Source organism: Lagenorhynchus albirostris, chromosome 9 (assembly GCF_949774975.1).
Source record: "Lagenorhynchus albirostris chromosome 9, mLagAlb1.1, whole genome shotgun sequence".
NCBI lineage: Eukaryota > Metazoa > Chordata > Mammalia > Artiodactyla > Delphinidae > Lagenorhynchus > Lagenorhynchus albirostris.
Window position 1 is genome coordinate 52,639,342 of NC_083103.1, and position 27,392 is coordinate 52,666,733.

Here is a 27,392-nt window from a genome sequence, read left to right on the forward strand (position 1 = left end):
ACCCCTGGGAGGAGTCCCCTTGCCACCCCCTGGGCCGGCCCTCTGCCCGAGTACCCGAGATCTTAATCTTCTTCACTGTCTTGTTGGTGTTGTTGGTGACGTGGACGTTGACACTGATGGGTTCTCCGTGGTAGTAGATCTGGGAGGTGTAAGAAGGGAGAGGGAGGGATGGGAAGCCGCCAAAGCTTTAGATGACGGGGAGGGAGAAGAGGCCCCACACACATCTCCTGGGGTTCCCCAGGCCTTGGCCACTCTGACATTGGCCCCAAGTTCATCAGCCACTTCCCACTGATGCCACCGGGCATGTTAAACTTAAGTTCCTTTGTGGGACCTTGAAAGATAATTAAGTTAGAAGGTGATACTCCTGTGTTCCACTCCGGGGTTGGCCACCAGAAGTAACGATAACAGTAATAATAACGGTAATGAGGGTGAGAGTGGTGTGACCTTGAACAGGTTATCTAAGCCTCAGTTTCCCCCTCTGTACAGTGGAGGGACTGGAGTAGGTGATACATCAAGTCCCTGCCGGCTCTGGCTGCCTGGAATTTAGACCCAGGAGGGTCTGGAAGAAGCAGGAGAAAGGTGGGGAAGGGCTGATGCACTCACTGAGGGAACCTGCTCTGAATCCTCATTGAAGAGCCTCAACTTGCATCTTGGCCCAAGCACTTGCCTTCAGCTGCCCCCCCAAAGGGAGAGGAGGTGCTCACACTTCAAAGGGGGACAGGGGTGCAGGGAGATTGCCAGGACCCAGGACCCTTCAGGAGGTACGCTGACTTCTGAAGTCAATCGCACACTTCGAGCTCATGCCCCACCTCTGCCACGCCTTTAGTCCCCAAGAGGCTTCTCCAAATCCTCCAACGGAGGTCTCAGATTCCCTGAGCCCTGTGATCCTTGGGCTGGAGGCAGAAGCTCCCAGCCGAGGAGGCCCGGAGGGCATGAGACAGCTGGGATCTGAGGCTCCAGCCCTGGGGGAGCGGCCCCCACCCCCTGCCAAGCCCGAGCCTCCTACCTCCTTATCCAGGGAGGCCTCCAGATGCAAGGGCTTATCCGACATGAGGAACTGCCTGGTGGTCTCGGCTGTGGGCTGCGGGCCGGGCCTCTCCGGGGCGTATTGCACCTTCCGGATGATCAGGCGCACAGAATTCCTAGTGGAGATGGGTAGAGCAAAAGATGACCAGAGTCACCGGCCTCCATCCTCTTTCCTTGCGACCCTCACATCCTTCTCTTGCTGAAGAGACTGCCATGGTTCCCATGACCTCGGACTCCAGTCCAAACTGCAGAGTTTGGCATAGGGCCTTGTCACCATCTGGTCCCACTCCAACCTCCTCCATCTTGTCCCCAGCCTCCTCCACTTCTTCACTATCATTCTCGATGGTCTATCTAGTCCTATTTCTGAACCTCTGCTTATACTGGGTCCCAGCCTATAACACTCTCTTCCAGCTTCTGCCCTCATTTGCTTCCTTCCTCAAGGCCCAGCCAAACACCTGCTCGACCAGGAAACTCCCGAGATCCGTCCACTCTGATCTTCTCCTGGTCTGAACTCCCTCCCACCACATCAGAGGCCGAACCATCCCATGGCAGCACTTCATGTGGATCTGTGTGCTGGTAGCCAGCGGGACGCTAAGAAAGGGACTGTTGTTTCACTTCCTGCATCTCTTATGTCACCTAATAGTGTGAGTTCTTTAAGGACAGAAGTTTTTGTCTACATTGTTCACTACTGTAGTCTCAGTATTTATGACAGTGCCTGCTGCCATATAATAAATACCTGTTAAATATCTATTAAATAAAAATATACACAGGGAACAAGGGGCCCATGAAGAAACGGGGCTCAGAGAGGTGAAGGAGTTCAGTGAGGAGGTGTGGATTCAGGCAGGGGGAGTAAAGAGGATAAAGACTCAGTGAGAGGATGGAGGCCCAGAGATGGGATGGGGCTCAATGAAGGTGATGGGCTCAGGGAGGAAACAAGGACACGAAGATTTGGTGAGGGGATGGGACTCAGTCAGGCAGTCTCCTGTCAGGTGTGCTAGGTATCCCGGCATCCCTCTTTCTCAGCTAAGCCACCTCCATTCCCTGAGCTGGATAGCCGGGGCTAAAGTCCTAGCTCTCCCCATACTAACCATATGACCTTGAGTAAATTAACCTCCGTGCCTCAGTCTCCTCATCTGTAAAATGGTGACAACAGCAGGACCCACTTCTTAGGGTTGCTGTGAGGACTGAATTAGTTCATACATGTCCGTCATTTTGAACTGTGTCTGGTGTCTAATAAGCTCTTGATAAGTGATAGTTGCTATCTCATTATTAGTAACTCCAGCATGGACTTAAAATGTCCCATTGGTGGTAGGTGCTGGCTCTCAATGCTGCCTCCTCTTCCCTGCTCTGGTTAGGCCACCTACCACAACCTACAACCCCCTTCCTTTCTTCTGATCTCAGGGCTTAAGAAGAAAAGGGGGACAGAGAAGCAAGGAAGAAGGATCCCATCTCCACACACACCTAAGCTGCCAGGCTGGAGTTAGAGATGTGCAATGCATCCTGCGACCACTAGGTGGCAGACTCAGCCCGCTCCCTAAGAGGCTGCAACGCCCTCAGGAAGCAGGGTGCATCAGAGCTGGGGGCTGAGGCCAGCCTCGCCCGGGAGCCAGAGCAGAGCCCGACCCCAGGAGGGGCAGGTGTGAGCGCGGGGCTGGGCAGCTCACCCCAGAAGTCAGGGCCAGCAATTTCTGGCTGCTAGCTTGGGCTGTCTGCCCAGGGCTGTGTCTCTCCAGGAAAAGGTTTCCCCTCTCTGACATTCGGCTGACCTCCTCCCTCTGCCCTGGGTGGGTTCACGTTCTCCCCTTCCCTGTCTTGCTTAGAAGCCTCCATTGACACCCCCCTAACCCGCCGCCACAACCTCCTGCTGATGGCCTCCCAGGAGAACTGGGAGATGGGGGTCCAAGCTGGCGGGAAACATCTTGTTCACTGTTTAAAACAACCTGATTTTCGTTTTTTTTCCAAAACAAAATTAAAGGACACGCCGTCTGGAGAGGAAGAGATTAGAGGCAGGGAGATAAGGGAAGCGGGTACAGTGGTGCAAAGGAAAAAGCGCTGAGGCCTGAGCCAAGGCAACTGAGCCACCTCCCCCAGGAAGCCCTCACAACCTGCCAGCCTTCCCGAGTGCCCTTTGAAGAGTTCCCAAGGCTGGAACGTGAGGCCCCTCCTCACACACTTCCAGGCATTGTGACTTCTGTCTTCTTCGGACTTTGCCCATCCTGTCTCCCTACCCCTGCCAGCAGGCAGCCCACGCCCAGGCAGGCAGAAGCTGCGCCCTTCTCACCGCTTGTGGATCTTCTCCTCCAGGTTCTCGGCACAGAAGGCTTTCACTTCATAGTCCACACCGCAGGCCTGTGGGGAGGGGTCACTGACCGCAGAGCCTTGGAGAGGACCGGCTCCCGTGAGCACAGCCTGCCCACCCTCTCATGTAACAAGGCCGCTGGATGGGAGCACCACGTTCCCCCGGCCTGACCCCCCTCGTCTGACTCGGAGCCCTGCGCTCAGCCAGCCGCGGGGCTGCCTCCCCCATCCGACCTTCCCGCAGAGCTGCTCCCTGACCGGGCTCCTCTCCAGACTCCTGCCTGTCTGGGGGGCTGTCCTCATCACTCAGCGAGGCAGCCGCCCAGAAACAACAACAGGCACCTCTGCAGCCCTGTTTAGAGAGCTCCCCCTGACCTCCAGTGCACAGACCCTGCACTGGGCGTGTCCCTGCAGCGTCTCACTCCACCCTCTAGACCGCACGTAGACCGCACGACGAGGCACATCCTACCACCTCCCTTTCGCAGATGAGGAAACGGGCTCAGAGATCTGAGGCCTGGGCCACTCATGGTGTCACTCCTCTCTGAGCCTCAGTTTCCCCACCTGTGAAACAGTGATGACGGCACCTCCGCACAAGGTTGTGAGGCCAGCTGGTTTTCCAGAGAACATTCTGCAGACGACACCGAGGCCAGCGAGAGTGACCCTGGGCACATAACTGAGTGATACCGTACCTGCTGCCCTGTCTGAAAAGACTGCTCATCTGAGGTGGGATCAGCCTGGCTTAGAGGCAAGGAGGCTTCTACACGGAGGGTTCCAGCACCCTCCCCGGAGAGAAAGCCAGGGAACTGGAGACACAGTGTCCTGCACCCAGAGAGATGCTCCCTTGCGGGTGACCCACCTTCCCTGTGTCTTCAGGCCCCGGCTGCAACGTCACAGAACATGGGAGGTTCGGAGCGATCTGTTAAGAGGACGGACAGACCTGTCACATTCACCACTGACCTCTCTGACCTCTCCCACCCCAGGCACCCATACACACGTTCATCAGACCAGGGGACCCTGAGGACAGGCCATGTCCCTCCCATCAGACTAGGGAATTCAGGGGACAGACCATGTTTCCCCCATCAGACCATGCCAAGCCACGCCCCATGTTAAACCAGAGCCCCTTCAGTTACGCCAAGGATTTCAGTGTTTTTCTTTATCTAAGGGTTTAACCCAGCACAGTCCCCACAGAACAAGAGTTGAAAAGGTCTTTCCATGATGTCCACTGTGGTAGGCAGAATAATGGCCCCCCAAAGATGTCCACATCCCCATCTCCAAAACCTGTGATAATGTTACCTTAAATGGCAAAAGGAACTCTACAGCGTGATTCACTTAAGGATCCTGAGATGGGGAGATTACCCTGGATTAATTACTACCAGGTTTGCGATGATTCGTTAGAGCAGGCACAAGAAGCTAACACATCTATAACAGAGAGGATGGCTCTGCGTCCTCTCCCCTTCTCTGACCCTCACAGAAAGCCGGGGGATTTCACTGAATCACAGAATCAGAGTCTGAGAAACAGTTAATTTGAAAATCCAGAATCTTGGGGTCTTGGAGTGGAAAGATGGCCGAGCAGGGAAATCCACTACTTGCCATCCTCGTTTGTGAGCTGGGTTGAAGCAGGGCTAGTGGGCAGCCGGTCTGAGGGAGGAGACAGCCTTGCGGTGACCCAGGGGCCAGAAAAGGCTCCTTCTTTCTCTGCAGCAGCCCCCCTCGACCCCCCTTTCTCCCACCAATGACCCGGACTCAGGAGCGTCTGGGGAGTAGCGCAGAGGTAAGGGTGATGCCCCTGGCAGTGGCCAGAGACACTTACCAGGCAACGTAAGTGCCAATGCCCTGGTCCCAGCGTACACTGGGAAACTGTGTGGCACGGCGCTGCTGCCCCAGCTGCCCCCATATGCCTGCCCAGAGGGCTTGCTAGACGTGATGTTTCTGGAATGGGGCCCCAGGGGCTGGCAGTCCCTGACCTCAAAGGTGAAAGGGTAGGCGTGCTCGCCCAGCTTCTTGATGAGGCGCTCCTGCAGCCGAGTCAGGGGTTTCTTGTCCTCAGGGGCTGGCGGGAAGGACTGCACGTTGGCCACAAACAGGTCCTTGCGAAAGGTCAGGCCCAGGACATCCAGGTCCTCCCGGCCGTAGCGGAAGGCGCAGGTCAGTGTCACATAGACTGTGGGAGTAGGGGGCACTAAGGAGGGGCCTGGGAGGGCAGCAAACACCCCCACCCAGAGCGTGAGCCGCAGCCCTGGGACTGGCCCCATTGGAGGCACAGGTCTGTCCCAGAGCTCCTGCGGGGAGGGCTGCGCTGCCCTTGGGATGGGGTGTCAGGTGCCTGGCCCCTGGCAGGAAGTGGGGCTGACTGCTGGATCGGTTCTGTTCTTCTCCACCCCCACTGCAGCCCAGGGCATGTGTGGAGAGGGTCTGACAGGGTTGATAGGGGCTGGGAAGGAGCACAGTGGGAAAGAGTAGTGGGAGGGGAAACAAGTGCTGGGTGGTGTCCGGAAGGCTCAGAGTCTTGTCCCACTCACCCCCCGCCCCGCCTCCTGTCCTGCTGACCTTAGACAATTCCTTGAACTCCCCAGGAATCAATCTTCTCTTCTGTACAATGAGACCCTAACTCCTGCTCTGTTTGCATCCCCAGCCTTGCAACAGTCACGATGGATTGATGTAAAAGGGCTCAGGGCATTAGAAGGTTCTCCCAAAATGGGCGCGGGCAGGGCCGCCCCAGGCCGGGGGAGGCCAAGGCACCTGCTCTGACGTTGACTGGAGCTGTCGAGGGAAGTACCAGCAGGGAGGGGCAGGGACAGGCTTGTTGCCTCTCTTACTGCTGACATTCTGCCTGCGAGTCAGGAAGGCCCTCGGCTGGAGGTCATGGAGGAAAAGGAGACCCCTTGACAGGCTGGGGGTAAGGGCCACAGCTCACCTCTCCTCTCCTTGAGATACTCAGGATCCACCAGGACCACACCATCTGGAGGAAGGACAGAGGGTGAGTAGACTTGACCATTTCAACTTCTGAGCCCCAAACACCAAGTTCAATTTAAACTCAACCATTTTTCTGTCCAAAAGCATCATGAGCGAAATGGGGAGGCCAGCGCCCGGTCGATGGTACCACCATGTCCCCCCTTATGCACCCACCCAGGATGGCCTGACAGACCCAGCTCACAACTTTGGGCAGATTATTTAACTTCTGTTTCTTCATCTGTTAGTCAGAATAATAAGATGGGTCCAAAACCCCAGTATCAGGTATACTCTGGAATTCAGAAGGTTTGAATTGTAGAAAGACCATATGGTCCATCTTCCACAGATTCTCTAATGTCTTCTGCCAGCTCTGGGGTGGCACCCCTTGTCAATCATTGATACCTCTGCAGGGAGACGCAAATATTTTCACCAAGAGGGTCACTAAGGTATTGGTGGCCTCCCATCAGTTCAGGTCAGGTTTGCCACTGATGGAATTTTGTGTCAAACTCATGAACAGTTTGGGGCTTGCAGAGTTTTGGGATTTGGGATTAACAGATGCTGTAGTACCTACGTCACAGGGCTCCTGTGAGGACGAGATGAGTCAGTATGTGTAAAGTGTTAGACAGTGCCTGACACGTGTGACACCATGGAGAATGTCCCGAGGCCTGGTCTTGGGAGTACAGAGTCCAGCTGAAGACGAAGGATGTTTTCTCTGCCCAGACCCCCCAGGAGGCCAAAAAGACTGGCTCAGGGGTCACCCCGTCACCTGCCCTCCCCAGTCTAACCCACAGCCCCCCTCACCCCACACTGACCCCCAGAGCTGACCCCTCAGAGGCCACATTAGGAAGTGAGTGCCCGGAGGGTTCCTGGTCTTCTCCCAGTGCTGGGCAGGTCCAAGGGACGACTGGTCAGGGGGTGCCCACCCCGTGCCCAGAGCCTGATGTGTATCTTCCCTCCTTTTACCGTGGGCTTTCCTCTGGGCCTGGGCACCAGGGGCTGAGTGGAAACTCAATGCAGAGGACATCCCAGCAAGGGCACTCCCCGAACCAGGGGTGTCAGGGAAGGCTCCCTGGGGGAGGGGGAGGGGGAACCAGGTCTTAAGGGCAAGTAAAGGTCATCATTTAGGTGACCAAGGGACAGCCCAAGGTGGGCAGTGGGAAGAGCACGGCTCTGAGGCTTGGGAGAGCAGACCCCGGAGGCGTAGGAGGAAGGAGGGCCGGGCCTGACTTTAAACGTCCTGTCTGTGAGGTCAGGGGGCTCGGACTTGCCCCTGAGTTTGCAGGGTAACCAGGGGTAGAGTTAAACATCGGGAAGACACAATCAGCTCAACGTTGTGAGGGAAAAAGATTTTCTCACTGTGGGTCATTTGAGCAACTCTGGACGACGCCCCAGCACTCTCTGGAATCTGCAGGGCCTGGCATGAAGCAGGTGCTCTATGAACACTTGTCAAACAGTTCTCAGGGTGCCTGTGTGTGTTAGGGGAGCCAGATCCCTCCTGTCCCTCTCCCCAGTCCCCGTGACCCCGCTGCTATCCTTAAAGGCCAAGGGGTGTGAACAGCCCTGGCCTCAGACAGCCTGTAGGAAACTTTGCCTTGGAGCAGGCCACAGGCGAACACAGGGATGCTTGCTCCCCGCCTCCAAGTTCAGGGAGGAGATGGAAATGGCAGAGGGGGCAGTGAGCCTCAGAGGACACCAGACAGGGCTGGGGAGAAGAAGTGGGGTGGGGTCATAGTGCTCCAGGCCAGGAAGGGAGAGGCCTGGAACAGAGCTGGACTCTGCAGCCCACAGCCTGCTCAGGGACCCCAGGGACTCCCCAGGTCTCCTTCCGTAACGTCACAAAGGCCTTCCTCTCAGCGAGCTGAAACCTGCCACTCTGCTCCCTCTGCTCCCACCTGGGCTCTGGAACCACCAGTCACTCCTGTCCCCTTGGCCCCAGCAAAGCCTGCAGGGATGGGATGACAGGCCACGTTCTCTGTGAATTTTTCCCCAAGCAACACATCCTACTTTCTTCACCTGGACTTGGCCTCATGCAGTTTCCAGGGCCCATCCTCCCAAACCGTCACCTTCTTTGGCCTCACTCGGGTTTGTTCACGTCCCTCTTTAATCATTTAACCTCTCTGGGCCTCGTCCACATTTGTAAAATAGGGGTCATCCTGGGCCTCCCTCCCTCAAACAGTTGTGGGAAGAGGCAATGAGACTGAGGTTCTTTAAGGAGAGCTTTGGTTCTTAGAATCCTAACTGGGGGCGATTCTGCCCCACAAGGGGATATTCGCAAGGTCTAACAACACTTTTGATTGTTGTACTGGGATGGGGGGACTGCTGGTGTCTAAAGGGTAGAGACCAGGAATGCTGCTAAGCACCCTTCAGCAGAGAGGGTGGCCCCCGCCAGCAAAGAATGATCCAATCCGAAGTGTCAAGAGTGCTGAGGTTGAGAAGCCCTGAACAAGAAAAAGTCCTTGCAAGGGGCCTTCAGCCACAGCCCAAGCTCCGGTAAGAACCCCACGTCAGTGAGGACAGCCTCCATTTCACAAGCCCTCAGGTTTTCCTGTCACCTCCCACCCTTTGCCGTTAGGAGGGAGCAGAACAAAGTTTCTGCGAAGCCAGACTGCCTGGGTTTGTTTGAATCCAGGCTCCTCGATCTACTCGCTCTGTGACCTGGAGGAAGTCACTTAACCTCCCTGTGCCTCGTTCTCCTCGGTAAAGCAGGGATGATAAGAGTAGCAGTTACCCTCGGTGTTGGGTACATAATAAGGCTCACGATAAGTGGTGGCTGTTGTCATCCTCCTGGTGACATCAGGACACCGGCCCTGCTTCTTACCTCAATCCTTCCCACAATTTCCTCTCACAGGTCCCTCAGTTGAAGAGGAGAGTAGCTGCTTGGTAAGCTTTTGCTGACTGAACGCACGTCCTGTTCTTGGTACCAGGCCACTCTGGAGACCTGAAGGCTATTCCTGGGCAGCTTCAACACGCTCTTCTCTGGAAGGAGCCAGGCCAGCCCTGCCTCCCCCCTCCCCTCCCTCTCTGGCCTCCAGGGACTCACCCACGGGGTCCACGAGGTCGATGTGGTCCACAAAGTCCCGCTTTCCCAGGTAGACGGTGAGCTGGGGAGGAGAGGCACAGAGGGTGTTAGCAGCGGTGGGCCCCCGCCCTGGAGGAAACCCTGGGAGCTGCCCCTGAAACCCCTGGACCCAACCCTAGCCCTCATCAAAATCCTAACTGGACTTGGACCTGAGCCCCAGTCCTAATCCTAACAAGCCCTTGTATAATTTTTAAAGCACCCGTTCATCCCAAAGCCCTGTGAAGAAGTTGTCATTGTTCCCATTTTGCAGATGAGGACACTGAGGCCTGCAGGGATCTTCCTGCCAAGCACCACTGAGGGTGGAGAGGCGGCAGCAAAGGAGTCTGCTGGGAGGGGGTGCTGGGTGCAGCTCTGAAAGGACGGGGGGACCCAGAGCAGGGCCAGCAGCGCCGAGAGGGTGCTCTGAACACTGAGCTCTGTGCCCTTCACTGCTCCCGGCCTCTGTGCAGCCTGCAGTGATCCACTCGAAGGACTTGTCTTCCGAGGCAGTGAGCGCCCCACTCATTAACCAGTCTTCAGGGAAGAACCCCAGAGCTAGAATCCAGAGTGTCATCCTGGATGCTTCCTACTCCTCCCCAATCCCTAAACACTGACGAGTCTCCCTCCACCAGATTTCTCCATCCTCACAGCCAGCATTGGCTGAACTACACGCCAGCCCCTTGACGGTCTGCTGCCTGGAGCCTCCCCTACTTTGGACCTTTCTCCGCTCCTCAGCCACACTGGTCATCCTAAAATGCAAATCTAACCATGGTAGTCTGGTCTGAAAACCCTCTGATGGTTCCTCAGTGCCCAGAGGTAAAATGACAAATGAGTTTCATTCCAAATGCCAACTCTGATTGATTGGTAAGGGCTGCCTGGGGCCCTGGGTTGAGAAGAATCCAAGATGGAATATGGGCTCAGCAGGAAAGGGTGAACAGTGATTGGTGATGTCTGCCTCGGGCTCAGAAGGGAGACGTGGGTGATTGGTGATGTCTGCTGTGGGCTCAGAAGGGAGACGTGGGTGCACGTGGTGCTATCTGCCAGCCCAGGCCAGGAGTCCGAGCTCCTAAGCCCGGCCACCTCCCCCTCTCAGCTCCCGCTCCCTCTGCCTCCCTCTTGGCACCCAGACTCCCTACAACTTATGTTCACGCCTTGCATGCCCTTTTCCACCCTGCCTTGCCTGGGAATGCATCTTTCCCCACAGAAGCCATCCCTGACCACCCAGGCTGGGTCTGCAGCTATACTTACCACTTTATATTGAAATTACCAGTTTCTGTGCCTACCTCCCGCATCTGGCCCTGAGGGGCACGGGCTGTGCCTTATTTATCTCAGTACACCCTACCCTGATTCCCACTGGCTCAGCCTATACCTGACGTGGAATGATGTCAGTAATATGTGCTGAACTGAGAGGAAAGCAGGATGGAGCCTGGGGCCATATTAAGAAAGAGAACAGGGCAGGCACTGGGAGCTGCCCCGGATAACAGGGTTCAGTAGAGAGGCTCCAGGGGCCGCTCATGCCGGAGGACTCACCACCCGTGAGGCCCTTGGCACTTGCTCTAATTATTGCACTCACAGTGCAGCCTCTCCGTGATGGGCCACACCAGGGCAGGGGTTCCCTAAAGTCCAGGAGAGTCGTCCTGCCCCCCTGAGACGGCAAGTTTGCTGACAGGGCCCCTCTCCTTGTAGTCGAGGGCTCCTAAGGACAGGGCTGTGTCTCTCCCTCAGACAGGGTGTGCAGGTCCTTCGCGGCAGTAAAGATGCCGGAAGAGGGGATGAGAGTTTGAGGACAGAGAGGAGACAGGGTGCGGCTGCTACAGACTCACCTTTCCATTGGGGCTTGCCTTCTTGAACACCCTGGGGAGAGAAAGAGCGGGAAGGCCAGGTTAGCATATCCCGCCCAGGGGAAGGTTCCTGCAGGCCGTCCCTCGGCAGGACCAGAACAAGGGGTCTGGAGTGACTTGCAGTCACTGACCAAGTGCTGGGAGCCGGAACTGTGCCTGGCATGATCAGATCTCACTCTCTTCCACTGCCATCCCCACCTGAGACGCCATGCTTGCCTTTATAGGTCCCCTGGGCTCCCTCGACAGCCCCCTCGGTCTGTTCCTCACCCAGCAGGCGGAGGGAGTCTTCCAAGATAGGTCAGACCTGGCCGCTCATTTGCTCAAAGTCCTCCCAGCTCACGCAGAGGCATGGCCTTGTGTGTGTGGTTTGCCCTCCCCCTTTACCTCCCAGCTTCACCTCCCCCTACTCTCCCCCATCCTCCAGCCGCTAGCCTGCTGGCCTTTCCTCCAACACACCAGGGTGGTCCCTGCCTCAACAGTCCCTTCCCTGGGACGTTCTCCCCACACAGATACACTTGCCCAGCCCTGCGCTTTATACGATGACGCTTCACCCTGTGCCTACCCAGTGTTCCACATCCTCTCACTGTACTTTCCCGTTTTCCACAGCACTCACCACTTCCTAACCCACTACATAACGGACTCTCGGATTACATTTATGCCTGTCTACTCTGCTAACGTCACCTCCACGAGGGCAGGGATCTTTGTCCCTCTCGTCTACTGATATGTCCCAAGCACCTAGAACGGCACATCTAGTAGGTGTTTAATAAACCTGTGTTAATAAATGGTAGGCAGCCAGCACTTAATAAATACTGGTTGAGAGGGTGAATGAATGAATTAGTGAAGGAATCAACTGAGGAACTGAGGCCAGGAAGGGAGGGGATGTGCCCATGGCCACACAGCAGAGCACGGATGTGGGGTCGGGCAGAGGCATGGTCCCTGACTCCCGTAAAGCGCTCCCTCTGCCTCCCAGAGCACACCCTGTGCCCCAGCAGCTCTTCCTGCTGTCTCCCTGCAGCTGGTCTGGGAGCCTGAGGCCCCTCACCTATCCCCCATCATCCAGCCCCAGAACCGCTCAGAGCAATGTTGGGAGGGAGAGAAGAAAGGTAGAGATGGAGACCCAGAGGCAGAGAAGGTATTGGAGGAGGGAGGGGAGGGAGGGAGGGAAGGGAGGGGGATGCTGGCTCTGGAGATGTGACAATAAAGGATGGAATGAGAGGTGATAAAACAAACAAACAAGAGAGGGAGAGAGAGACAGTCACACAGAGAGATGGAGCAGACACAGAGCAACAGAGCAGACCTGCATGCGCTGAGAGCGATGCAGGCAGCCCAAATCCTGGAGGGGCAGGAGGTCCAGCAGGCATCCAGGGCAAGGCGGGGTGAGGCCCACAGTGTCCCAGCGACAGCAGGTCCTCCCAGAGGGGAGTGGGGTGGTGGCTCTGTGCTGCCTCCGTAGCCCCCCCATCACTCCCCCCCTTACTTTTGGGGCCCAAGGGACCACTGATGGGTCTGAGCTTGGTTGACAAATAAGAGCCTAGCACATCCCTCCCCCACCTCCCCTAGGAGTTCTGGGTTTTTCTCCTCCTCATAAATATTTATCAGTGTTTGGAGTGTGAAGATGCCACAGTCAGCTGGGGTATAATAATTGCTAAAGTGAGAAAAAAAATACAGATCACACAGTTTGAACTAGCAGCTCCCAAGCTAAGGCCAGACCTGCAGAGGAGACCAGAGAAGTGACAGGCCACAGAGATCCCAGCTGCTTCCAGAAGCCTCAGTCCACCCCTCAGGAGCCCTGGGTCTGATGGAAAGGAGAGGCCACAAATGCCTGAGGCCACCCCAGTGACCCCTGAGAGGGACCAGCAGCACCCTGGCCACAGGAAGCTGGTGCGGGGGGCCAGCTGGGAGTAGTGATAGTCAGAAAGGGAAGGAAGGGAGGGAAGGAAGGAAGAAGCAATTAACATTTTTATAAAGTAGGAACTAGCATTTGTTGAGTGCCCAATTAATTATTTCTCATAACAGCACTGTGAAATGAGCATTATAACCCTCATTTTACAGACAACGAACTCGAGATTCAAAAAGACGTAGTAATTTTCCCAGAAACATACAGCAAGCAAGGGGCTAATAAGTCAGGATTCAGACCCAGTTCTGTCTGTCTGCCTCCAGAGGCTGGTTATTTTCTGTCCAACCCTGCTGCTTTCCTAAAGCAGGTGTTTTTATCAACGTCAGGAATAACAGAAAAAGGGGAAATGAGGACAGGAGTTGGGGGGAGAAATGAAAGGGTGAGGAAGGAGCGACCAGGAGAGTAAGCGTGACGAGGGGCAGGAAGCACGGCCAGCCCAGCAGTGGGAGATGGCCCGCTGCTAACTCAACCAGCCACCGGGCCACCTCCTCAGGAAGCTGGACGCTGATGGCTTCCTCAGACAACAACAACAGCTGCGGGCGCCCTCCAGGCTTGTACGCCCTCAGCATGTCTCAGTATTTTTCCCAGAACACTGTTGTTGATCCTTCCACAATCCCATTTCAGAGATGAGAAAACTGAGGCTCAAAGAGGTGAATTATGGCTGCCTGTCTCCAGAGCCCATGTCCTTTCCACTCTGTCCCACAGCCAAACGGTCCCTGAAACAACTCCACTGGCTTCCTGACCACAATGCTGTCAGAGAAAAGGCCCCTGCAGGGGTGCTTCCAGTTCACTGGGACCCCCACCTGGTGCAGGACCTCAGAGATGGCTTCTGCCTGTCCACTTTGAAGAGCAAGCACAAACACACAAAACTGAGGTAAAAGCCAAACTTCCAGACTGTGGGATGGCTGGGTTTAGTTCATCCCCAAGTCCCGTTTGTACCCCATAAGCCCGACCCTCAGAGCCAAAGCTGGGTCCCACGCAAGAAATACTGGTGGTGTTCTAGATGATTAAGACTCTCTGGAGATAAGGAACAGAAACCCACCTAGCAGAGCTCAAGAAAAGGAGAGGGTATGATAAGGAGGCAAAAATCTCACGGGAAGGATATGCAGGCAGGACGCACGGGGGCTGGAGCCGGGAACGGGGAAGCCATCAGCCTCTCAGGCGGCTGCTCTCTTTCTCCACCTCTCTCCCTGGGGCTGCATGTTCTCCCGGCTGCATTGCTCTGTGTGCGGCTGCTACATTGCCTCTGTGGACCAACTCTCTGCTTACTCAGGGCTTTTCTGCCCCTCCATCATTTTGGCTTGCATGTGGCTCTCACTCCGACCCTATTTCTACTCTGCCTCTGCTCAGCTTCCCAGGGTTAACTGGTTGAATGGCCCAATTCCAAATCCCCAGGAGAGGAATTTCATTGGTCAGTTTTGGTCAGGTGTCCGATGCCTGGGCCAATCAACTAGGCTTAGGGTGTGTCATGTAGTCCATCAGGCATGGGCAGGGGAGGGTCTGTAGAGCAGTGTTTTTCAACCCAGGGGTCACAACCCATTAGTTGACAATGAAATCAACTTACAGAGTTGCCACCAGCACTTTGTTGTTGTTGTTTTTTAATGCAATAGAATAAAAGATACAAGCATCAGGTGCCGATGGCAAAGGTATAGTAGATACTACTATATTTTACCAATATTCTATTGCCCTCTAAGGCTGGGCATATGGGTGGATCAAATTTCTCCAGTCCTATGAAGTTAGTCGTGCCCATGCAGCTTGCTCTGGCCAAGGGAACATGCGTAGAAGGGCCATATGTCACTTCCGGGCAGAAGCATTTAAGGGCTGGTGCATGATTCCCCATGCTGTTTATATTAGTCTTCTATGGAGGCTATAACAAAGGGTCACAAACTTAGTGGCTTAAAACAACATAAATGTATTATCTGGCAGTTCTGTAGTTCAGAAGTTCAAAATGTACCTCACTAGGTTAAAATCAAGATGTTAGCAGGGCTGCGTTCCTTTCCAGAGGCTCTAGGGGTAAATCTGTTTCCTTGCCCTTTCCACCCACATTCCATGTCTCAAGGCCTCTTCCTCCATCTTCAAAGCCAGCAACAGCAGGTTGGGTTCTTATCACATTGCATCGCTCTGACCTCCTCTTCTGCCTCCCTCTTCCACTTTTAAAGACCCTTATGAATACATGTAGCTCCCTATTTTAAGATCAACTGATTGCCATGTGATATAACATATTCAAAGGTTCCAAGGATTAGGACGTTGACATTGTTGGGGGGCCATTCTTCTGCCTACCACAGCCTCTTTCCTCTATCACTGAAACCAGCAATGATCTGGATGGGAAAGCCTTCAGAGACCGAAATCCCAGGGCTCTCCTGCTAGATGATAGACATGTAGCATGAGAGAGAAAAAAAGCTCTTGAGCCACTGAGATTTGGGGGTTATTTGTAACTGCAGCAGACCAGCTTCTCCTGGCTAATGGGAAAAGCAAATATTATTTAGTAAAACGTTTGTTTCAGATGAACTGAGTTACAATGTAAAATGAGTACCATGCTGCACATTTTTAACTGTTTAAAATCCACTGTTCTAGGGCTTCCCTGGTGGCGCAGTGGTTGAGAGTCCGCCTGCCGATGCAGGGGACACGGGTTCGTGCCCCGGTTCGGGAAGATCCCACATGCCGCGACATGCCGCGGAGCGGCTGGGCCCGTGAGCCATGGCCGCTGAGCCTGCGCGTCCGGAGCCTGTGCTCCACAATGGGAGAGGCCACAACAGTGAGAGGCCCGCGTACTGAAAAAAAAAAAAAAAAATCCACTGTTCTAGAGAACATGCCTAAAACAAACATGCTGTATCAGTGTCTGTGCAGCCTGCTGGATCCTATTTTCTGATTCTGCCGCTTTTCTGTGTGTGTGCCTATGGGGAGAGACCTATATCGTGAGGGAGCCAGAACAAAGTACCCTCCTAGATAGATTACCCAACAACCAAGAGTTTATAAGTTTGTATAGTACAGCCAAACAATGGAATAATACTACATAGCATTGAAATTATGCTTGCATCTTTCATAACACAGGGAAATGCCTATGATAGAATATTAAGCAGAATAAATCAGGAATCAAAACAGTATTTTTGGCATGAGCTCAACTTTATACTCAATAAATACCCAAAAGAAAGAAGAAGACAAAGTTGTTAATATGGCAATACTCCTCAAACTGATCTATGAATTCAATGCAACCCCTATCAAAAATCGCAGCTGGATTTTTTGCATTAATTGACAGGCTGATCATAAAATTCATATGGAAATGTAATAGCCAAAACAATCTTGAAAAAAAAAAAAGGAACAAAGTTGGAGGACTCAGACTTCCCAAATTCAAAACTTACTACAGGGACTTCCCTGGTGGCACAGTGGTTAAAAATCTGCCTGCCAATGCAGGGGACATGGGTTCGATCCCTGGTCCGGGAAGATCCCACATGCCGCGGAGCAACTAAGCCCATGCGCCACAACTACTGCGCCTGCACACTAGAGCCCACGAGCCACAACTAGAGCCCGTGTGCCACAACTACTGAGCCTGTGCTCTAGAGCCTGCGAGCCACAACTACTGAAGCCCACGTGCCTAGAGCCCGTGCTCCGCAACAAGAGAAGCCACCGCAGTGAGAAGCCCACGCGCCGCAACGAACAGTAGCCCCCATTTGCCACAACTAGAGAAAGCCCACGCGCAGCAACAAAGATCCCACGCAGCCAAAAATAAACAAATAAGTAAATAAAATTTAAAAGAAAAAGAAGAACAATAGCAAGTGTTATCAAGGGTGTGGAGAAACAAGAACCCTTGTACATTGCTGGTGGTAATGTAGAGCAGTGCAGTCGCTTTGGCAAACAGTCTGGCTGTCCCTCTAAACATCAAACAAAGAGTTAACATACGACCCAGCAATTCCATTCCTAGGTAGATACCCAAGAGAACTGAAAACGATGTCCACACAAATACTTGTACATAAATGTTCATAGTGGCATTATTCATAACAGTCACAAAAAGTGAAAAAGAAGTCCATCAATTGATGAATCTATTTTTTTAACTGTGGCATATGCATTCAATGGAATATTATTCAACCATAAAAAGGGATGAAGCACTGATTCATGCTACAACATGGATGAACCTCGAAAGTATTGTATTAAGTGAAAGAAGCCAGACACAAAAAGCCATATATTGTGTGATTCCACTTATACGAAATGTCCAGAATAGGCAACTACATAGAAACAGAAAGAAGATCAGTGGTTGTCCGGGGCTGGTGGGAGGGGGAAATGGGAAGTGATTGCTAATGGGGTGATGAAAATATTCTGGAATTAGATAGTGGTGATGATTATACAACCTTGTGAAAATAACTGCTAACATTATGGTATGTAAATATCTCAGTTTTAAAAACTAAAACTAAAAACAACCCCAAAAAATGAATGAAAGGAAAGGAAATGTGCCTAAATGTTAACAGGTGTTGAAGGAAACTCCGTCCACCCACCCACTCATTCCTTTATATCCCTTATTTTTCCATGTTGTACAATGAGCACAAATTACTTCATAAAGATGCCAGGGCTTCCCTAACAAGGTATGTCTCAAGTCTTAGTGAAAAAAATATTGTAAGCACAGTAGAAAAAATATGGATCCTGTCATTTGGATCCTTTGATGCTAGAATCTCTGATTCTGCGATTTTACAAGCCAGAGTCCACATCTCTGTGATTCCTCAGAACCTTCCCCAAGCCTGCTGTGTCAACTGCCAGAACTGCATGCTGTGTCTTCTGCTCAGCACTCTCCTTCTCCAGGAAGCTTTCCCTGACTCCCCCCAGGTCTGGATTAGACGCCCCCCAACTCCCACACCCAGTGTGTCTCCGTCACAACATTTACCACACTCTGTAAAAGTCTGTTTACTCACCCTCTGCTTCTCTTTCATAACTTATATGAGAGTAGAGATCTTATTTGTATTTTTGACACTGGATCCCTGGGGCACAGCACGGTGCCTGGGCCACAGTAGGTGCTCAGTAAATAAAAACAGGTGGAATGCTGTTGAATGAATGCCCTAAGAGAGAATTAGTCAATAGTGAGGATGGATGACGTTTAAAAAGATGGTGGGGATGGTCCTTTGCTCTGGGTGAGTGGACTCCAGGGATTTCTTCTTCTATCTATGCTTCTCTTCGGCTGTCAGGATCAACAGGCACCGGGCTTAGAAAATACTTCATAGGGGCAGGGTCCCAGCCACCATCAGGCTGAGCCAGGTATACAACTGATACACCCCCACGGGCCTCTGCTCAGCTTTGACCAATGACTCTCCCATTTATCATTCACTTACCCGGTAAACATTCACACACTCCTACCACTGCCAGGCTCTGCAGGCACTAAGATGTTCCTGGTGACAAGAAACCACGGTATAGTCAAGTGAGATAAACCCACCAATCACGTCGGCCACCGTGCATTAAGCTTTCCCTGTAATCCAGGTGCTGTGCTAAGAACTTCACACACATTAAGGTAGTATATTATGCCATCTAAACGTTCCCATTTTTCAAAGGGGAAAGCTGAGCTTCAGAGACCGTGAATAACTTAATCAATGTCTCAAAGCCAGCATCAGAAAACTCATACAGGAGAGGAAGCCCATGAACGGGCTGCCTATGGGAAATCATTTAGCCAAACATGTCTTACTCAGCATCAGAAAACTCATCTTGTAGAGATTATCCACGAACGTAGATTCACTACCAGTGAACTGAGAGAGCGCTGGCAACAATTCAATCCTTTGCGAGCATCAGAAAATTCATGTTAGATAAAAATGCTATGAATACAGGAGACCTTCAGATGTTAAGCTCAATCAACAACAGAAAACTCATCCAGGAGAGAAATCAGGTGCCAGTTACTACTCTAAGTGTGTCATAAATGTTAACTCATTTGTTCCTCCAACAACATATGAGGAGGTACGACTATCCCACTTTCACAGATGAGGAAACTGAGGCACAGAGAGTCTAAGTCATTTGCCCAAGGTCACACAGCTAGTAAGGTGCTCAGCTTGATATTGGAACAGGCAGGCTAGCTGCAGGGATGACACTTTTCACCACTCACAATACTACCTAATAGGTAGGATTGTGTGGTTGTGTCTGAGGGGGTCAGGAAAGGCTTCAAGGGAGGAAGTAGCAGCGAGGGGGATCTTGAAGAACACACAGAGGTGCGGAAGAGGTGACAGCACTGCAGGTGGGGGCCTCACAACTGAGTCCACTGTGCATTTGAGAGACAGTAGGCAATCTGCAGTATGTCCCAAGTGCCTGGGAGGAGCACCAGGGAGGAGGACGGACCAGAGAAGGGTCCACTCGCTTCCCTGATAGTCACGGAGCACCTCCATGCCCCAGGCCCTGGGCTAGGTATAAAGGGTCTCGAATGCCAGACTAAGGACCTCAGACCATATCCAGAAGGCAATGGGGAGCCATAGGCACTTAGGGGGAAGGAGAATGGCCAGGACTGTACCTTGGACACAGAGATGCTGTCACCCCATACCTTTCCCCCATCCCTGCGCCTGATAGCAGTCATAGCTCAGCTAGGTAGGGTGGGGACCTGCAAGGGGGCATTCACCCTCAGGTACACCCGCCCTACATTCTGACCCACTTTCCTGGGTGTGAGAACAGCCATGAGGGAGCCGGGAGGTGTGAGGAGCAGGTAGCTGTGGCAGCAAAGAGGTTTCTAGAGCCCTTATCACACACACCCCCCCCCCCCCCGTAGCAGAGTTATTTGTGTGCAGGCTTGTCTGCTCTACCAGAACTGAACAGCCCTCCCTGTGTCAGAACATTGCCTGCCTGTTTATCCACCATTAGTGCACCTGCTTCTCAGGACAGCCCAGGACAGGGGGAGGAGGCAAGAAGACAGGAGATGTCACCCCTGTTTCACAGATTTGGGGAGCATGAGGGATCACAGTGTAGCCTGCTTTATTTCCCGGACGGAGAAATCAATGGAAGAGAAGAATCTTGCACCCGGCCAAGAAACTAAGGCCCAGAGAGACTCTGGGGTGTGTCCAGTCACAGACTGGGAGGAGAGCCCCAGGCTTCTGGTGCTCCTGTCACACCCCTGCTCAGAATCGTGCATGGCTTCCTTGGGCACAGGCCTGAGGGGTGAGGGGTAGTGGATGGGGGTCTGGCCAAGTCAAGCTCCCGGGCTCCAGACTTCTCACAGGCGTCTAGGCAGACAGAAATTGCTCCAGCCTCTTGTCCACATTCATGTGTTCACTTTTCTAGCCATGATCCATATATGTGAAGATTTCCAGGGGGTGCAGAGTGAGGGAGGAGGGGAGCCACCAGGTGGCCACGGACAGAGGGGAGAGTTTCTTAAAGGAGCCTGGCCCATTTTCTAGTAACCCACGAAACTGGAGATCTGAAATCGAAAGCTAATAATTTCACCAAGCAGGCTGGCCGCTGGATCCCAAAGAGCCCACAAACTGCACCTGAATGCTCTCCAGCCTTCTCGAGGGTTGAGAGGCAGGAAGGGAAGGGTGCTGGCAGAGGAAACAGTGCAGACACTGAAGCACGCAGACCCCGCCTGAGTCCTGTGTGACCTTGAGTTTTGCTTCCTCTCTGAGGCATACTTTCCATCATCTGGAAAGTGGGGTTGATATCTACCCCATAGGTGAAGGCATTTATAAAGCCTTGGTACCTAGTAGGGAATGATAAAGGGAAGCGGACGTCATTGGGACTGTAATTATTATTGCTATTATCCTCATTCCCTGAGCCAACACTCTGCCTTCCCTCCAGCGCCCAGGGGAGAGTTCTTGCCCAGCTGTCCCTCAGGTGGGAGGGGATGGTTATATTAACTCCACTGGAGACAAACAAGTTTTTTTAGCTGTCTCTCTCTCAGTCTTGGGTAGAAAAACAGCAGTTTATGATATTCTCTTCCTAGTTTAGACCCTCACATTCCAGAAATCTCCAGGGACATGCCCTGTTATTCCCTCTTTCTGTAATAGCCTTTCTATCAGTTCTCCCACTGCAATCCCTCCCATCCTTCCTTCCCAATGTCACCTCATCCAAGAAGCCTTCCCTGACTGCTTCAGCTTAAAGTGTCCTTGCCCTGACCCCTTCCTCCTTCCCTCTCTCCATCCATCTTTGCTACTCCCCTCCTTGCTTTTCTTCCTTTTTTTCCAATCTCTGGGCCTGACACTGTTCTTACCTCCAGAAGATACAGGCCCCTGTGCCCTGTCACCAGGACACCTGCACTCTGGAGCAGGGAGAGAGAGAGATACTCCACAAATAAACAAAACCCTCCCTCAGAAGCACAGCAGGAGGGTGGGATGATGCCATGTATGATGTGCCCAGCTCAGCTTCAGGCATACAATAGCCACCCACACGTGCACTTCTCCCTTCCTCGCCTCTATTCTGCCCCATGTCCCCTCAGCATCCACACGAGCCTGCACATCTCTGCTCCCCAGTGGATGGCATGGAGTGAAATACTGACAAGCTCCAGAGAGCAGGAACCCTGTCCTCCTTCAGTCATCTTCCTTGGTATATAGTGGGTACTTAGTAAATATTTCGAATGAATGAATAAATGCATAAACAAGGGCCAAACTCTGAGCTTGAAGATGGGGAAAAATAGGACTTGGGCCAAGAGACGATTCAGAGGCGGGCCGCCTGGCCGCCAGGATAAAACATGGGTGTGTGACGCGGCAGCCATGGTTTTCCCGGTGGGAAGACTTTATTTAAAGTTCTACTTGCGTGTGTGTGTGTGTGTGTGTGTGTGTGTATGGTTTTTTTGTTTTTGTTTTTGCCAATTTGCACATATAAACTTTGAGGGATACAGAAGAACATATAATAAAATAAGATATTGATTCAGAAGTGTTACTTTTTTCTCCATTGTCACATTTCATGAAATATCAGAACAGAACAGTAGGGCAGTGCATCTCCAACTTTGCTTCAACCACTCTGGGGGCCAGTCAGGGGCTGAGAGCCCTCTGTGGTCAGGACCTCTGTCCAGATTGAAAGGTATGGCCTAGGATAGTGGCTCTTTCTTGAGAAAGAATTTTGGGGAGAAAAACCCACGTCTTATATTTGGCTAGATACAGTGACCATGATGGGCTGGAGCTGGCTTGTACAGGCTCATAGAGCCGATTGTCACACTTGTAGGAATGTTGTGAGCTAGTTGTTAAACACAGCCATTGCCAATGGCTCTCTACTGGGGGTGAAGTGGCTGTCTCAGCCCCCTGGGGGACATTGGGCAATGTTTAGAGACATCTGGGTGATCACGACTTGGGGGAGGGGTGCTACTGGCATCTAGTGGGCGGAGGTCCCGGGTGCTGCCTGCACAATGTGTAGGCCGGCCCCTTCCCTGCTCCCAACAAAAAACCTCGAGCCCAAATGTTAACAGTGCTGATGGTGAGAAATCCTGATCCAAAATTACAATTAAATAAATTATATTAAAAACAAAGGGAGGGGGACTTCCCTGGTGGCACAGCGGTTAAGAATCCGCCTGCCAATGAAGGGGACACAGGTTCGAGCCCTGGTCCAGGAAGATCCCACATGCCACGGAGCAACTAAGCCCATGCGCCGCAACTACTGAGGCTGTGCTCCAGAGCCTGCGAGCCACAACTACTGAGCCCTCGTGCCACAACTACTGAAGCCCACACGCCTAGAGCTTGTGCTCCGCAACAAGAGAAGCCACCGCAATAAAGAGTAGCCACCACTCTCCGCAACTAGAGGAAGCCCTCATGCAGCAAAAAAGACCCAACGTAGCCAAAAATAAATAAATAAATAAATTTTTTAAAAAAGTAAAAAAAAAAACAACAAAGGGAGGGCTTCCCTGGTGGCGCAGTGGTTAAAAATCCGCCTGACAATGCAGGGGACACGGGTTCGAGCCCTGGTCCAGGAAGATCCCACATGCTGCGGAGCAACTAAGCCCATGCACCACAACTACTGAGCCCGCACTCTAGAGCCCACGAGCCACAACTACTGAGCCCTGCGCCACAACTACTGAAGCCCGTGTGCCTACAGCCCGTACTCTGCAACAAGAGAAGCCACCGCAATGAGAAGCCCGCGCACCGCAATGAAGAGTAGCCCCCGCTCGCCACAACTAGAGAAAGCCCGTGCACAGCAACGAAGACCCAATGCAGTCAAAAATAAAATGAATAAATAAACTTATTTTAAAAAAACTATCAACACTCATTAAAAAAAAATAAAGGGAATAAATACTCAAAACTTATCACTTACCATTTTTTTACTAAATTTCTCTATAAAGATGGTGCCCTACTGTGCATCTCTTCCCAACTCCATGTTCAATGACATGACATTAGTAGGGTGAAATCCTTGGTGGAAGAATTTACACCACAGAAATCGGCAAATACTAAAACCCCACCCCCACTTTTTTTTCTGGATAGCCAGCTGTTACCAGTGGACCATTGGATGTGACCCTAAATAGAGAAGGGAAATTCGGAAGCCTGGTGGATGCTTCTAAGTTTCCAGCCCAGGCAAATGGCTCAGCACCAGCCTGCTGTACGCAGTCACAAACTCTACACACCTCACACACACACACACACACACACACACACACACACCATGCATACACACAGAGACACATACCCACAAACACCACACACACACAACACACACCACACATACCCTACACGCCCTACACATGTACCTACAGGCACACCACACATGTACAAAACACACCACATACCACACCACACACATCGTGCACCCTTGCACCACACACATACCACGTATGCTTCACATCTCACACCACATATATACCACTTACACTTATACACACCACATACACAGACCACACACACAAATACTAAGCACACTCCATGCGCACACCTGCATCACACACCCCACACACATCTCACCTACAACTCCCCCGACGTACACCATACACACACCACGTAAACACACGTGCTCCCACAGCAGCCCTCTAGCCAGCAGAAGACTAACTGAAATCATGAGAATAAGAGAGGGCCAATCCGGGACTTCCCTGGCAGTCCAGTGGTTAAGACTCCGCGCTTCCACTGCAGGGGGCACGGGTTCAATCCCTGGTTGGGGAACTAAGATCCTGCATGCCACACGGTGCGGCCAAAACAAAAAGAGAATGCCAATCTGCCTGACCACCTTCTTTTGATGTCTCAGCACCTCTGCCATAACTTACTGTCTCCTCAACCCAAAGACCATCCGTTCCACACACCCCCACACCCCGCTTGCCAAAGCAAAGTCTCGACACCCCCCAGGAGCACCATCCTGTGACCCCATCCCAGGCCCGTTCCTCTTAGCCACCGGAGCCCTGACTCAGTGGTCCCCCATCCCTGCCCTGTGCCCAGCTGTCTGTAGGCTCCAGAGCAGAGCCCGGTTGCCTGTGGCCTCCAGGGCCTGGCCTCCACCCCTTCCCAGGACCCATGACAAGCAGTTCCCTTGGTGACCCCACCCACCTGGCCCCTTTAACTGCCACCAGATGCTGGTAAGCCAAACCCCCATCTCCAGCCAGACCCTCTCTGACCCCATACCCACTAGCCTTGGGACATGTGTACTCGGATGTCCCCAGACTCCTCACACAAGTCCCAAACCGACTTCCTGTCTGCCCGCACCTGTTCCTCGCCTACACTCTCTGCCCCTGCCCACCCCAGAGGTCAGCACACAGGAAATGCTCCAGGCACATCTCATGGATAAAGGAATAAATTATGTAAGTCCTATAAAGAAAGGAAAAAGCAAACTTCCTTATGAGGCAGATAGGAAGTCTTACCCCATTTTACAGATGAGAGCCCTGAGTCTCGGTGAAATTAAGGGACCAGCCCAGGAGCAGTAGCTGAGGCAAGGCGGGGCACTGTGTGGGAAGGAGGGAGGCCGTGGAAGACCCAGTGCTGGGGGCTGCAGGCAGTAGCAGTTAGGCCAGGGCAGGCCGTGCAGAATCAGCTCTCCCCAGCCCCAAGTCAGGGGGTTAGTTACAAACAAAAGGAAAAGGCGTTCCTGATACATGTCCTGTTTCCTCTCCTCCTCTGGGCTTCTCAGGCCTTGGAGGGCGGAGGTCTCTGGGCTGGCAGTAGTCGGCCTGTGCATGGACAGGCAGAAGGTGAGCGTCTCCAGGGGCTCTTTCCACTCCAGCAGTTTGGCCTGCGTGGAGACAGGCTCCCGAGTGACCCTCAAGTTACCCTTCCCAGCCTGGAGGAGCAACCTCTGATCCCCAGTGGGTACTCATCACAGCCAGGCACCTCCTTCCATCAGACTGTTCCATTAAGGCATCTCGACTGGGAAGCCTTTCCTGTTACCCTTACTCGCTACAGGAGCCCCTCTAAAGCACCCCCTTCTTCCCTTCTGCCCTGCCCCACAGCAGCCTAGCCCTTACTCTGCCCAGCTCTCTGTGGCTATTGCCTGTAGACCAGAGCTCCCCATGAATCAGGCCAGGGAGGCAGGGAGCAAAGGCAGAGGCCACCAAATGGGGCTTCTTAAGTGAGAGAAGGAGATGAGCCTCCCCCATCAAACAGGGAGACAGGGGGCCTTCCTGAGGGCAGAGGTCATATCTCCTCCATCAGATAAGAATTCCCTGAGGGAAGTGGCCATGACTCCTCCATCAGATAGGAGGCTGCTGCAGACAAAGTTTGTGCTTCCTTCCTCAGACAAGGAGCTACTAGAGGACAAGAGGGCTGTGTCCCCTCCATTGGATCGGAAGTCCCAGGAAACAGGAGCCACATCCCCCTCCCTGCCCCCAACCAGCAGACCGGAGTCTCTCTCCTGGAGAACAGGACCATGGCCCCTCCATCAGACCACGAGCTCCCAGAGGGCAAATTCCTGTCTGCTGCCTCCTCAGCAGTTCCCAAAACAGACTTCAGTTCCGTCTGAGACTGGAAGGACTTCCCCCTGGGGCAGAACTAGGGGAAGTCTTGCCCACAACCTCCTTTGCACAAGGTCCCATGCCAACTTCCCATTCATGCCCACAACTGAACAGAAGCTGCTTTGCCATCCTTCAGACAGGCATGTGTCTGGGCAAAGGCCAGCAGCTGTCTATTTCAGCCAGGAATGTTGACCTCTTGAGAGAGAGCAATGGGGATGACTGGGAGATCCCTGACAAGAGGATGCCCAGGACAGGCCGTGCACCCAGCTCTGGCCTGGAAGTGACCAGGTGTGTGGGCTAGATGGGTCTCTGCTCCTGACTCTGTCACTAAATGGGCAAACCTCTTCCCCGTGTGGCCACTAACACCCCCTGCCCACCTCCAAGCTTTGTCAGCACCCACTGCTTGTTAAAGTGGCAGGAGGCAACAGGGAGGAGGGACGGCAGGGCCCTTCCCAGGTCCCACCTTGAGGACATCACTGGCCTTCCCCAGGGGCCGCCCCTGAGCCTGGTTCAAGCTGCCTCCACGATAGTCTTCCCTATATGAGCCAGCTCCAGGGAGCTGCTATTAGTTAGCATTGATCCACAAAGTGCTTTGCCGACACTTTTTATGAGCTCAGCCTCCCCCGGGGCCCTGAGGGCTAGTCGCAGGAGGCAGAAACAGTGCAGGAAGCCCAGGCCCCTGGACAGAGCCAGGGGGCAGCTGAGTCCCGAGATCAAGACCCAGACAAACCCAAGACCAGCACTCAGTAAATGTTACCTGAATGCATAGTCACTGAAAGGCAACCTGACCGGATTTGGTAACTAAATCTGGGTGTATTTTCTTATTAAGAAATTATTATTATAACTGATGTTTATTAAGTGTCAGGCACTATTCTAAACACTGTATTTAACTCATTTAATCCTCACAAGAACCCTGTAAGGTAGATACTCTTATTATCGCCACTCTATATATGAGGAAACAGAGAAATTAAGTAACTTGCTCAAAGACACAGAGTAGAAATAAGAAACGTAAGCAGTTCAAACCAAATGCTTGATAAATTAGAAAGTAAAAATATAGTAACAACGCTTCTGGGTTTTAAAAGAATGAGATACTGTTGAAAGATACAATTTATCCTAAGTGTGTTCCAAACCAAATACTTTCATTATTGGACATCCTGTGGTATAGTTCCAATGTAAAAGGTTCTCTGAAAGAGGAATATTACAAACGTACAATACGTGCTTGTCAGTCATCTCAAAATCATAGTTTTCTTCGGAAACTTTGAGTGGTTTTATTAAACTTTAGAAAACAAACCCCAAAAACCACAATAACAATTATTTTAAGATTTATCATTTATTTGTCATATGCTAAGTATTTGACCTACTCCTCCTGTTTAATCTTGAAAACAACTGAAGGGGAAAAAAGAGGCATTATTCCCTCGGGGGCTTTACTGAGCCCCCAGGCTGAGGGTACCTATCTCATACACCTCCTTGGCGGGCGTAATCCAGCGGGGGTTTGCCCCCCAGGATGGGAGCTGCTCCAGCTCAGAC

The 27,392-nt window shown here is 52.6% G+C and overlaps 1 protein-coding gene across 5 annotated transcripts in view; it reads right to left on the reverse strand.

Moving 5' to 3' along the window:
* The window catches only part of ARRB1 (arrestin beta 1), an 87,647-nt gene that overhangs the window by 25,012 nt on the left and 35,243 nt on the right, over window positions 1-27,392 (reverse strand). For 4 of the 5 annotated variants that reach the window (XR_009542472.1, XM_060160044.1, XM_060160046.1 and 1 more), the window contains exons 2-9: window positions 11,155-11,185; window positions 9,314-9,374; window positions 6,239-6,283; window positions 5,289-5,485; window positions 4,181-4,240; window positions 3,308-3,375; window positions 1,007-1,142; window positions 55-139 (exon numbers count right to left, since the gene is read on the reverse strand). Coding sequence is in view for 4 of the 5 variants with exons in the window: in XM_060160044.1 (XP_060016027.1) it covers window positions 55-139; window positions 1,007-1,142; window positions 3,308-3,375; window positions 4,181-4,240; window positions 5,289-5,485; window positions 6,239-6,283; window positions 9,314-9,374; window positions 11,155-11,185 (683 nt within the window). In the remaining variant the exon portion in view is untranslated. Of the gene's footprint in view, window positions 1-54; window positions 140-1,006; window positions 1,143-3,307; window positions 3,376-4,180; window positions 4,241-5,288; window positions 5,486-6,238; window positions 6,284-9,313; window positions 9,375-11,154; window positions 11,186-24,779; window positions 24,933-27,392 lie in introns of those variants that run through there. The other variant, XM_060160045.1, reaches the window with a different exon arrangement.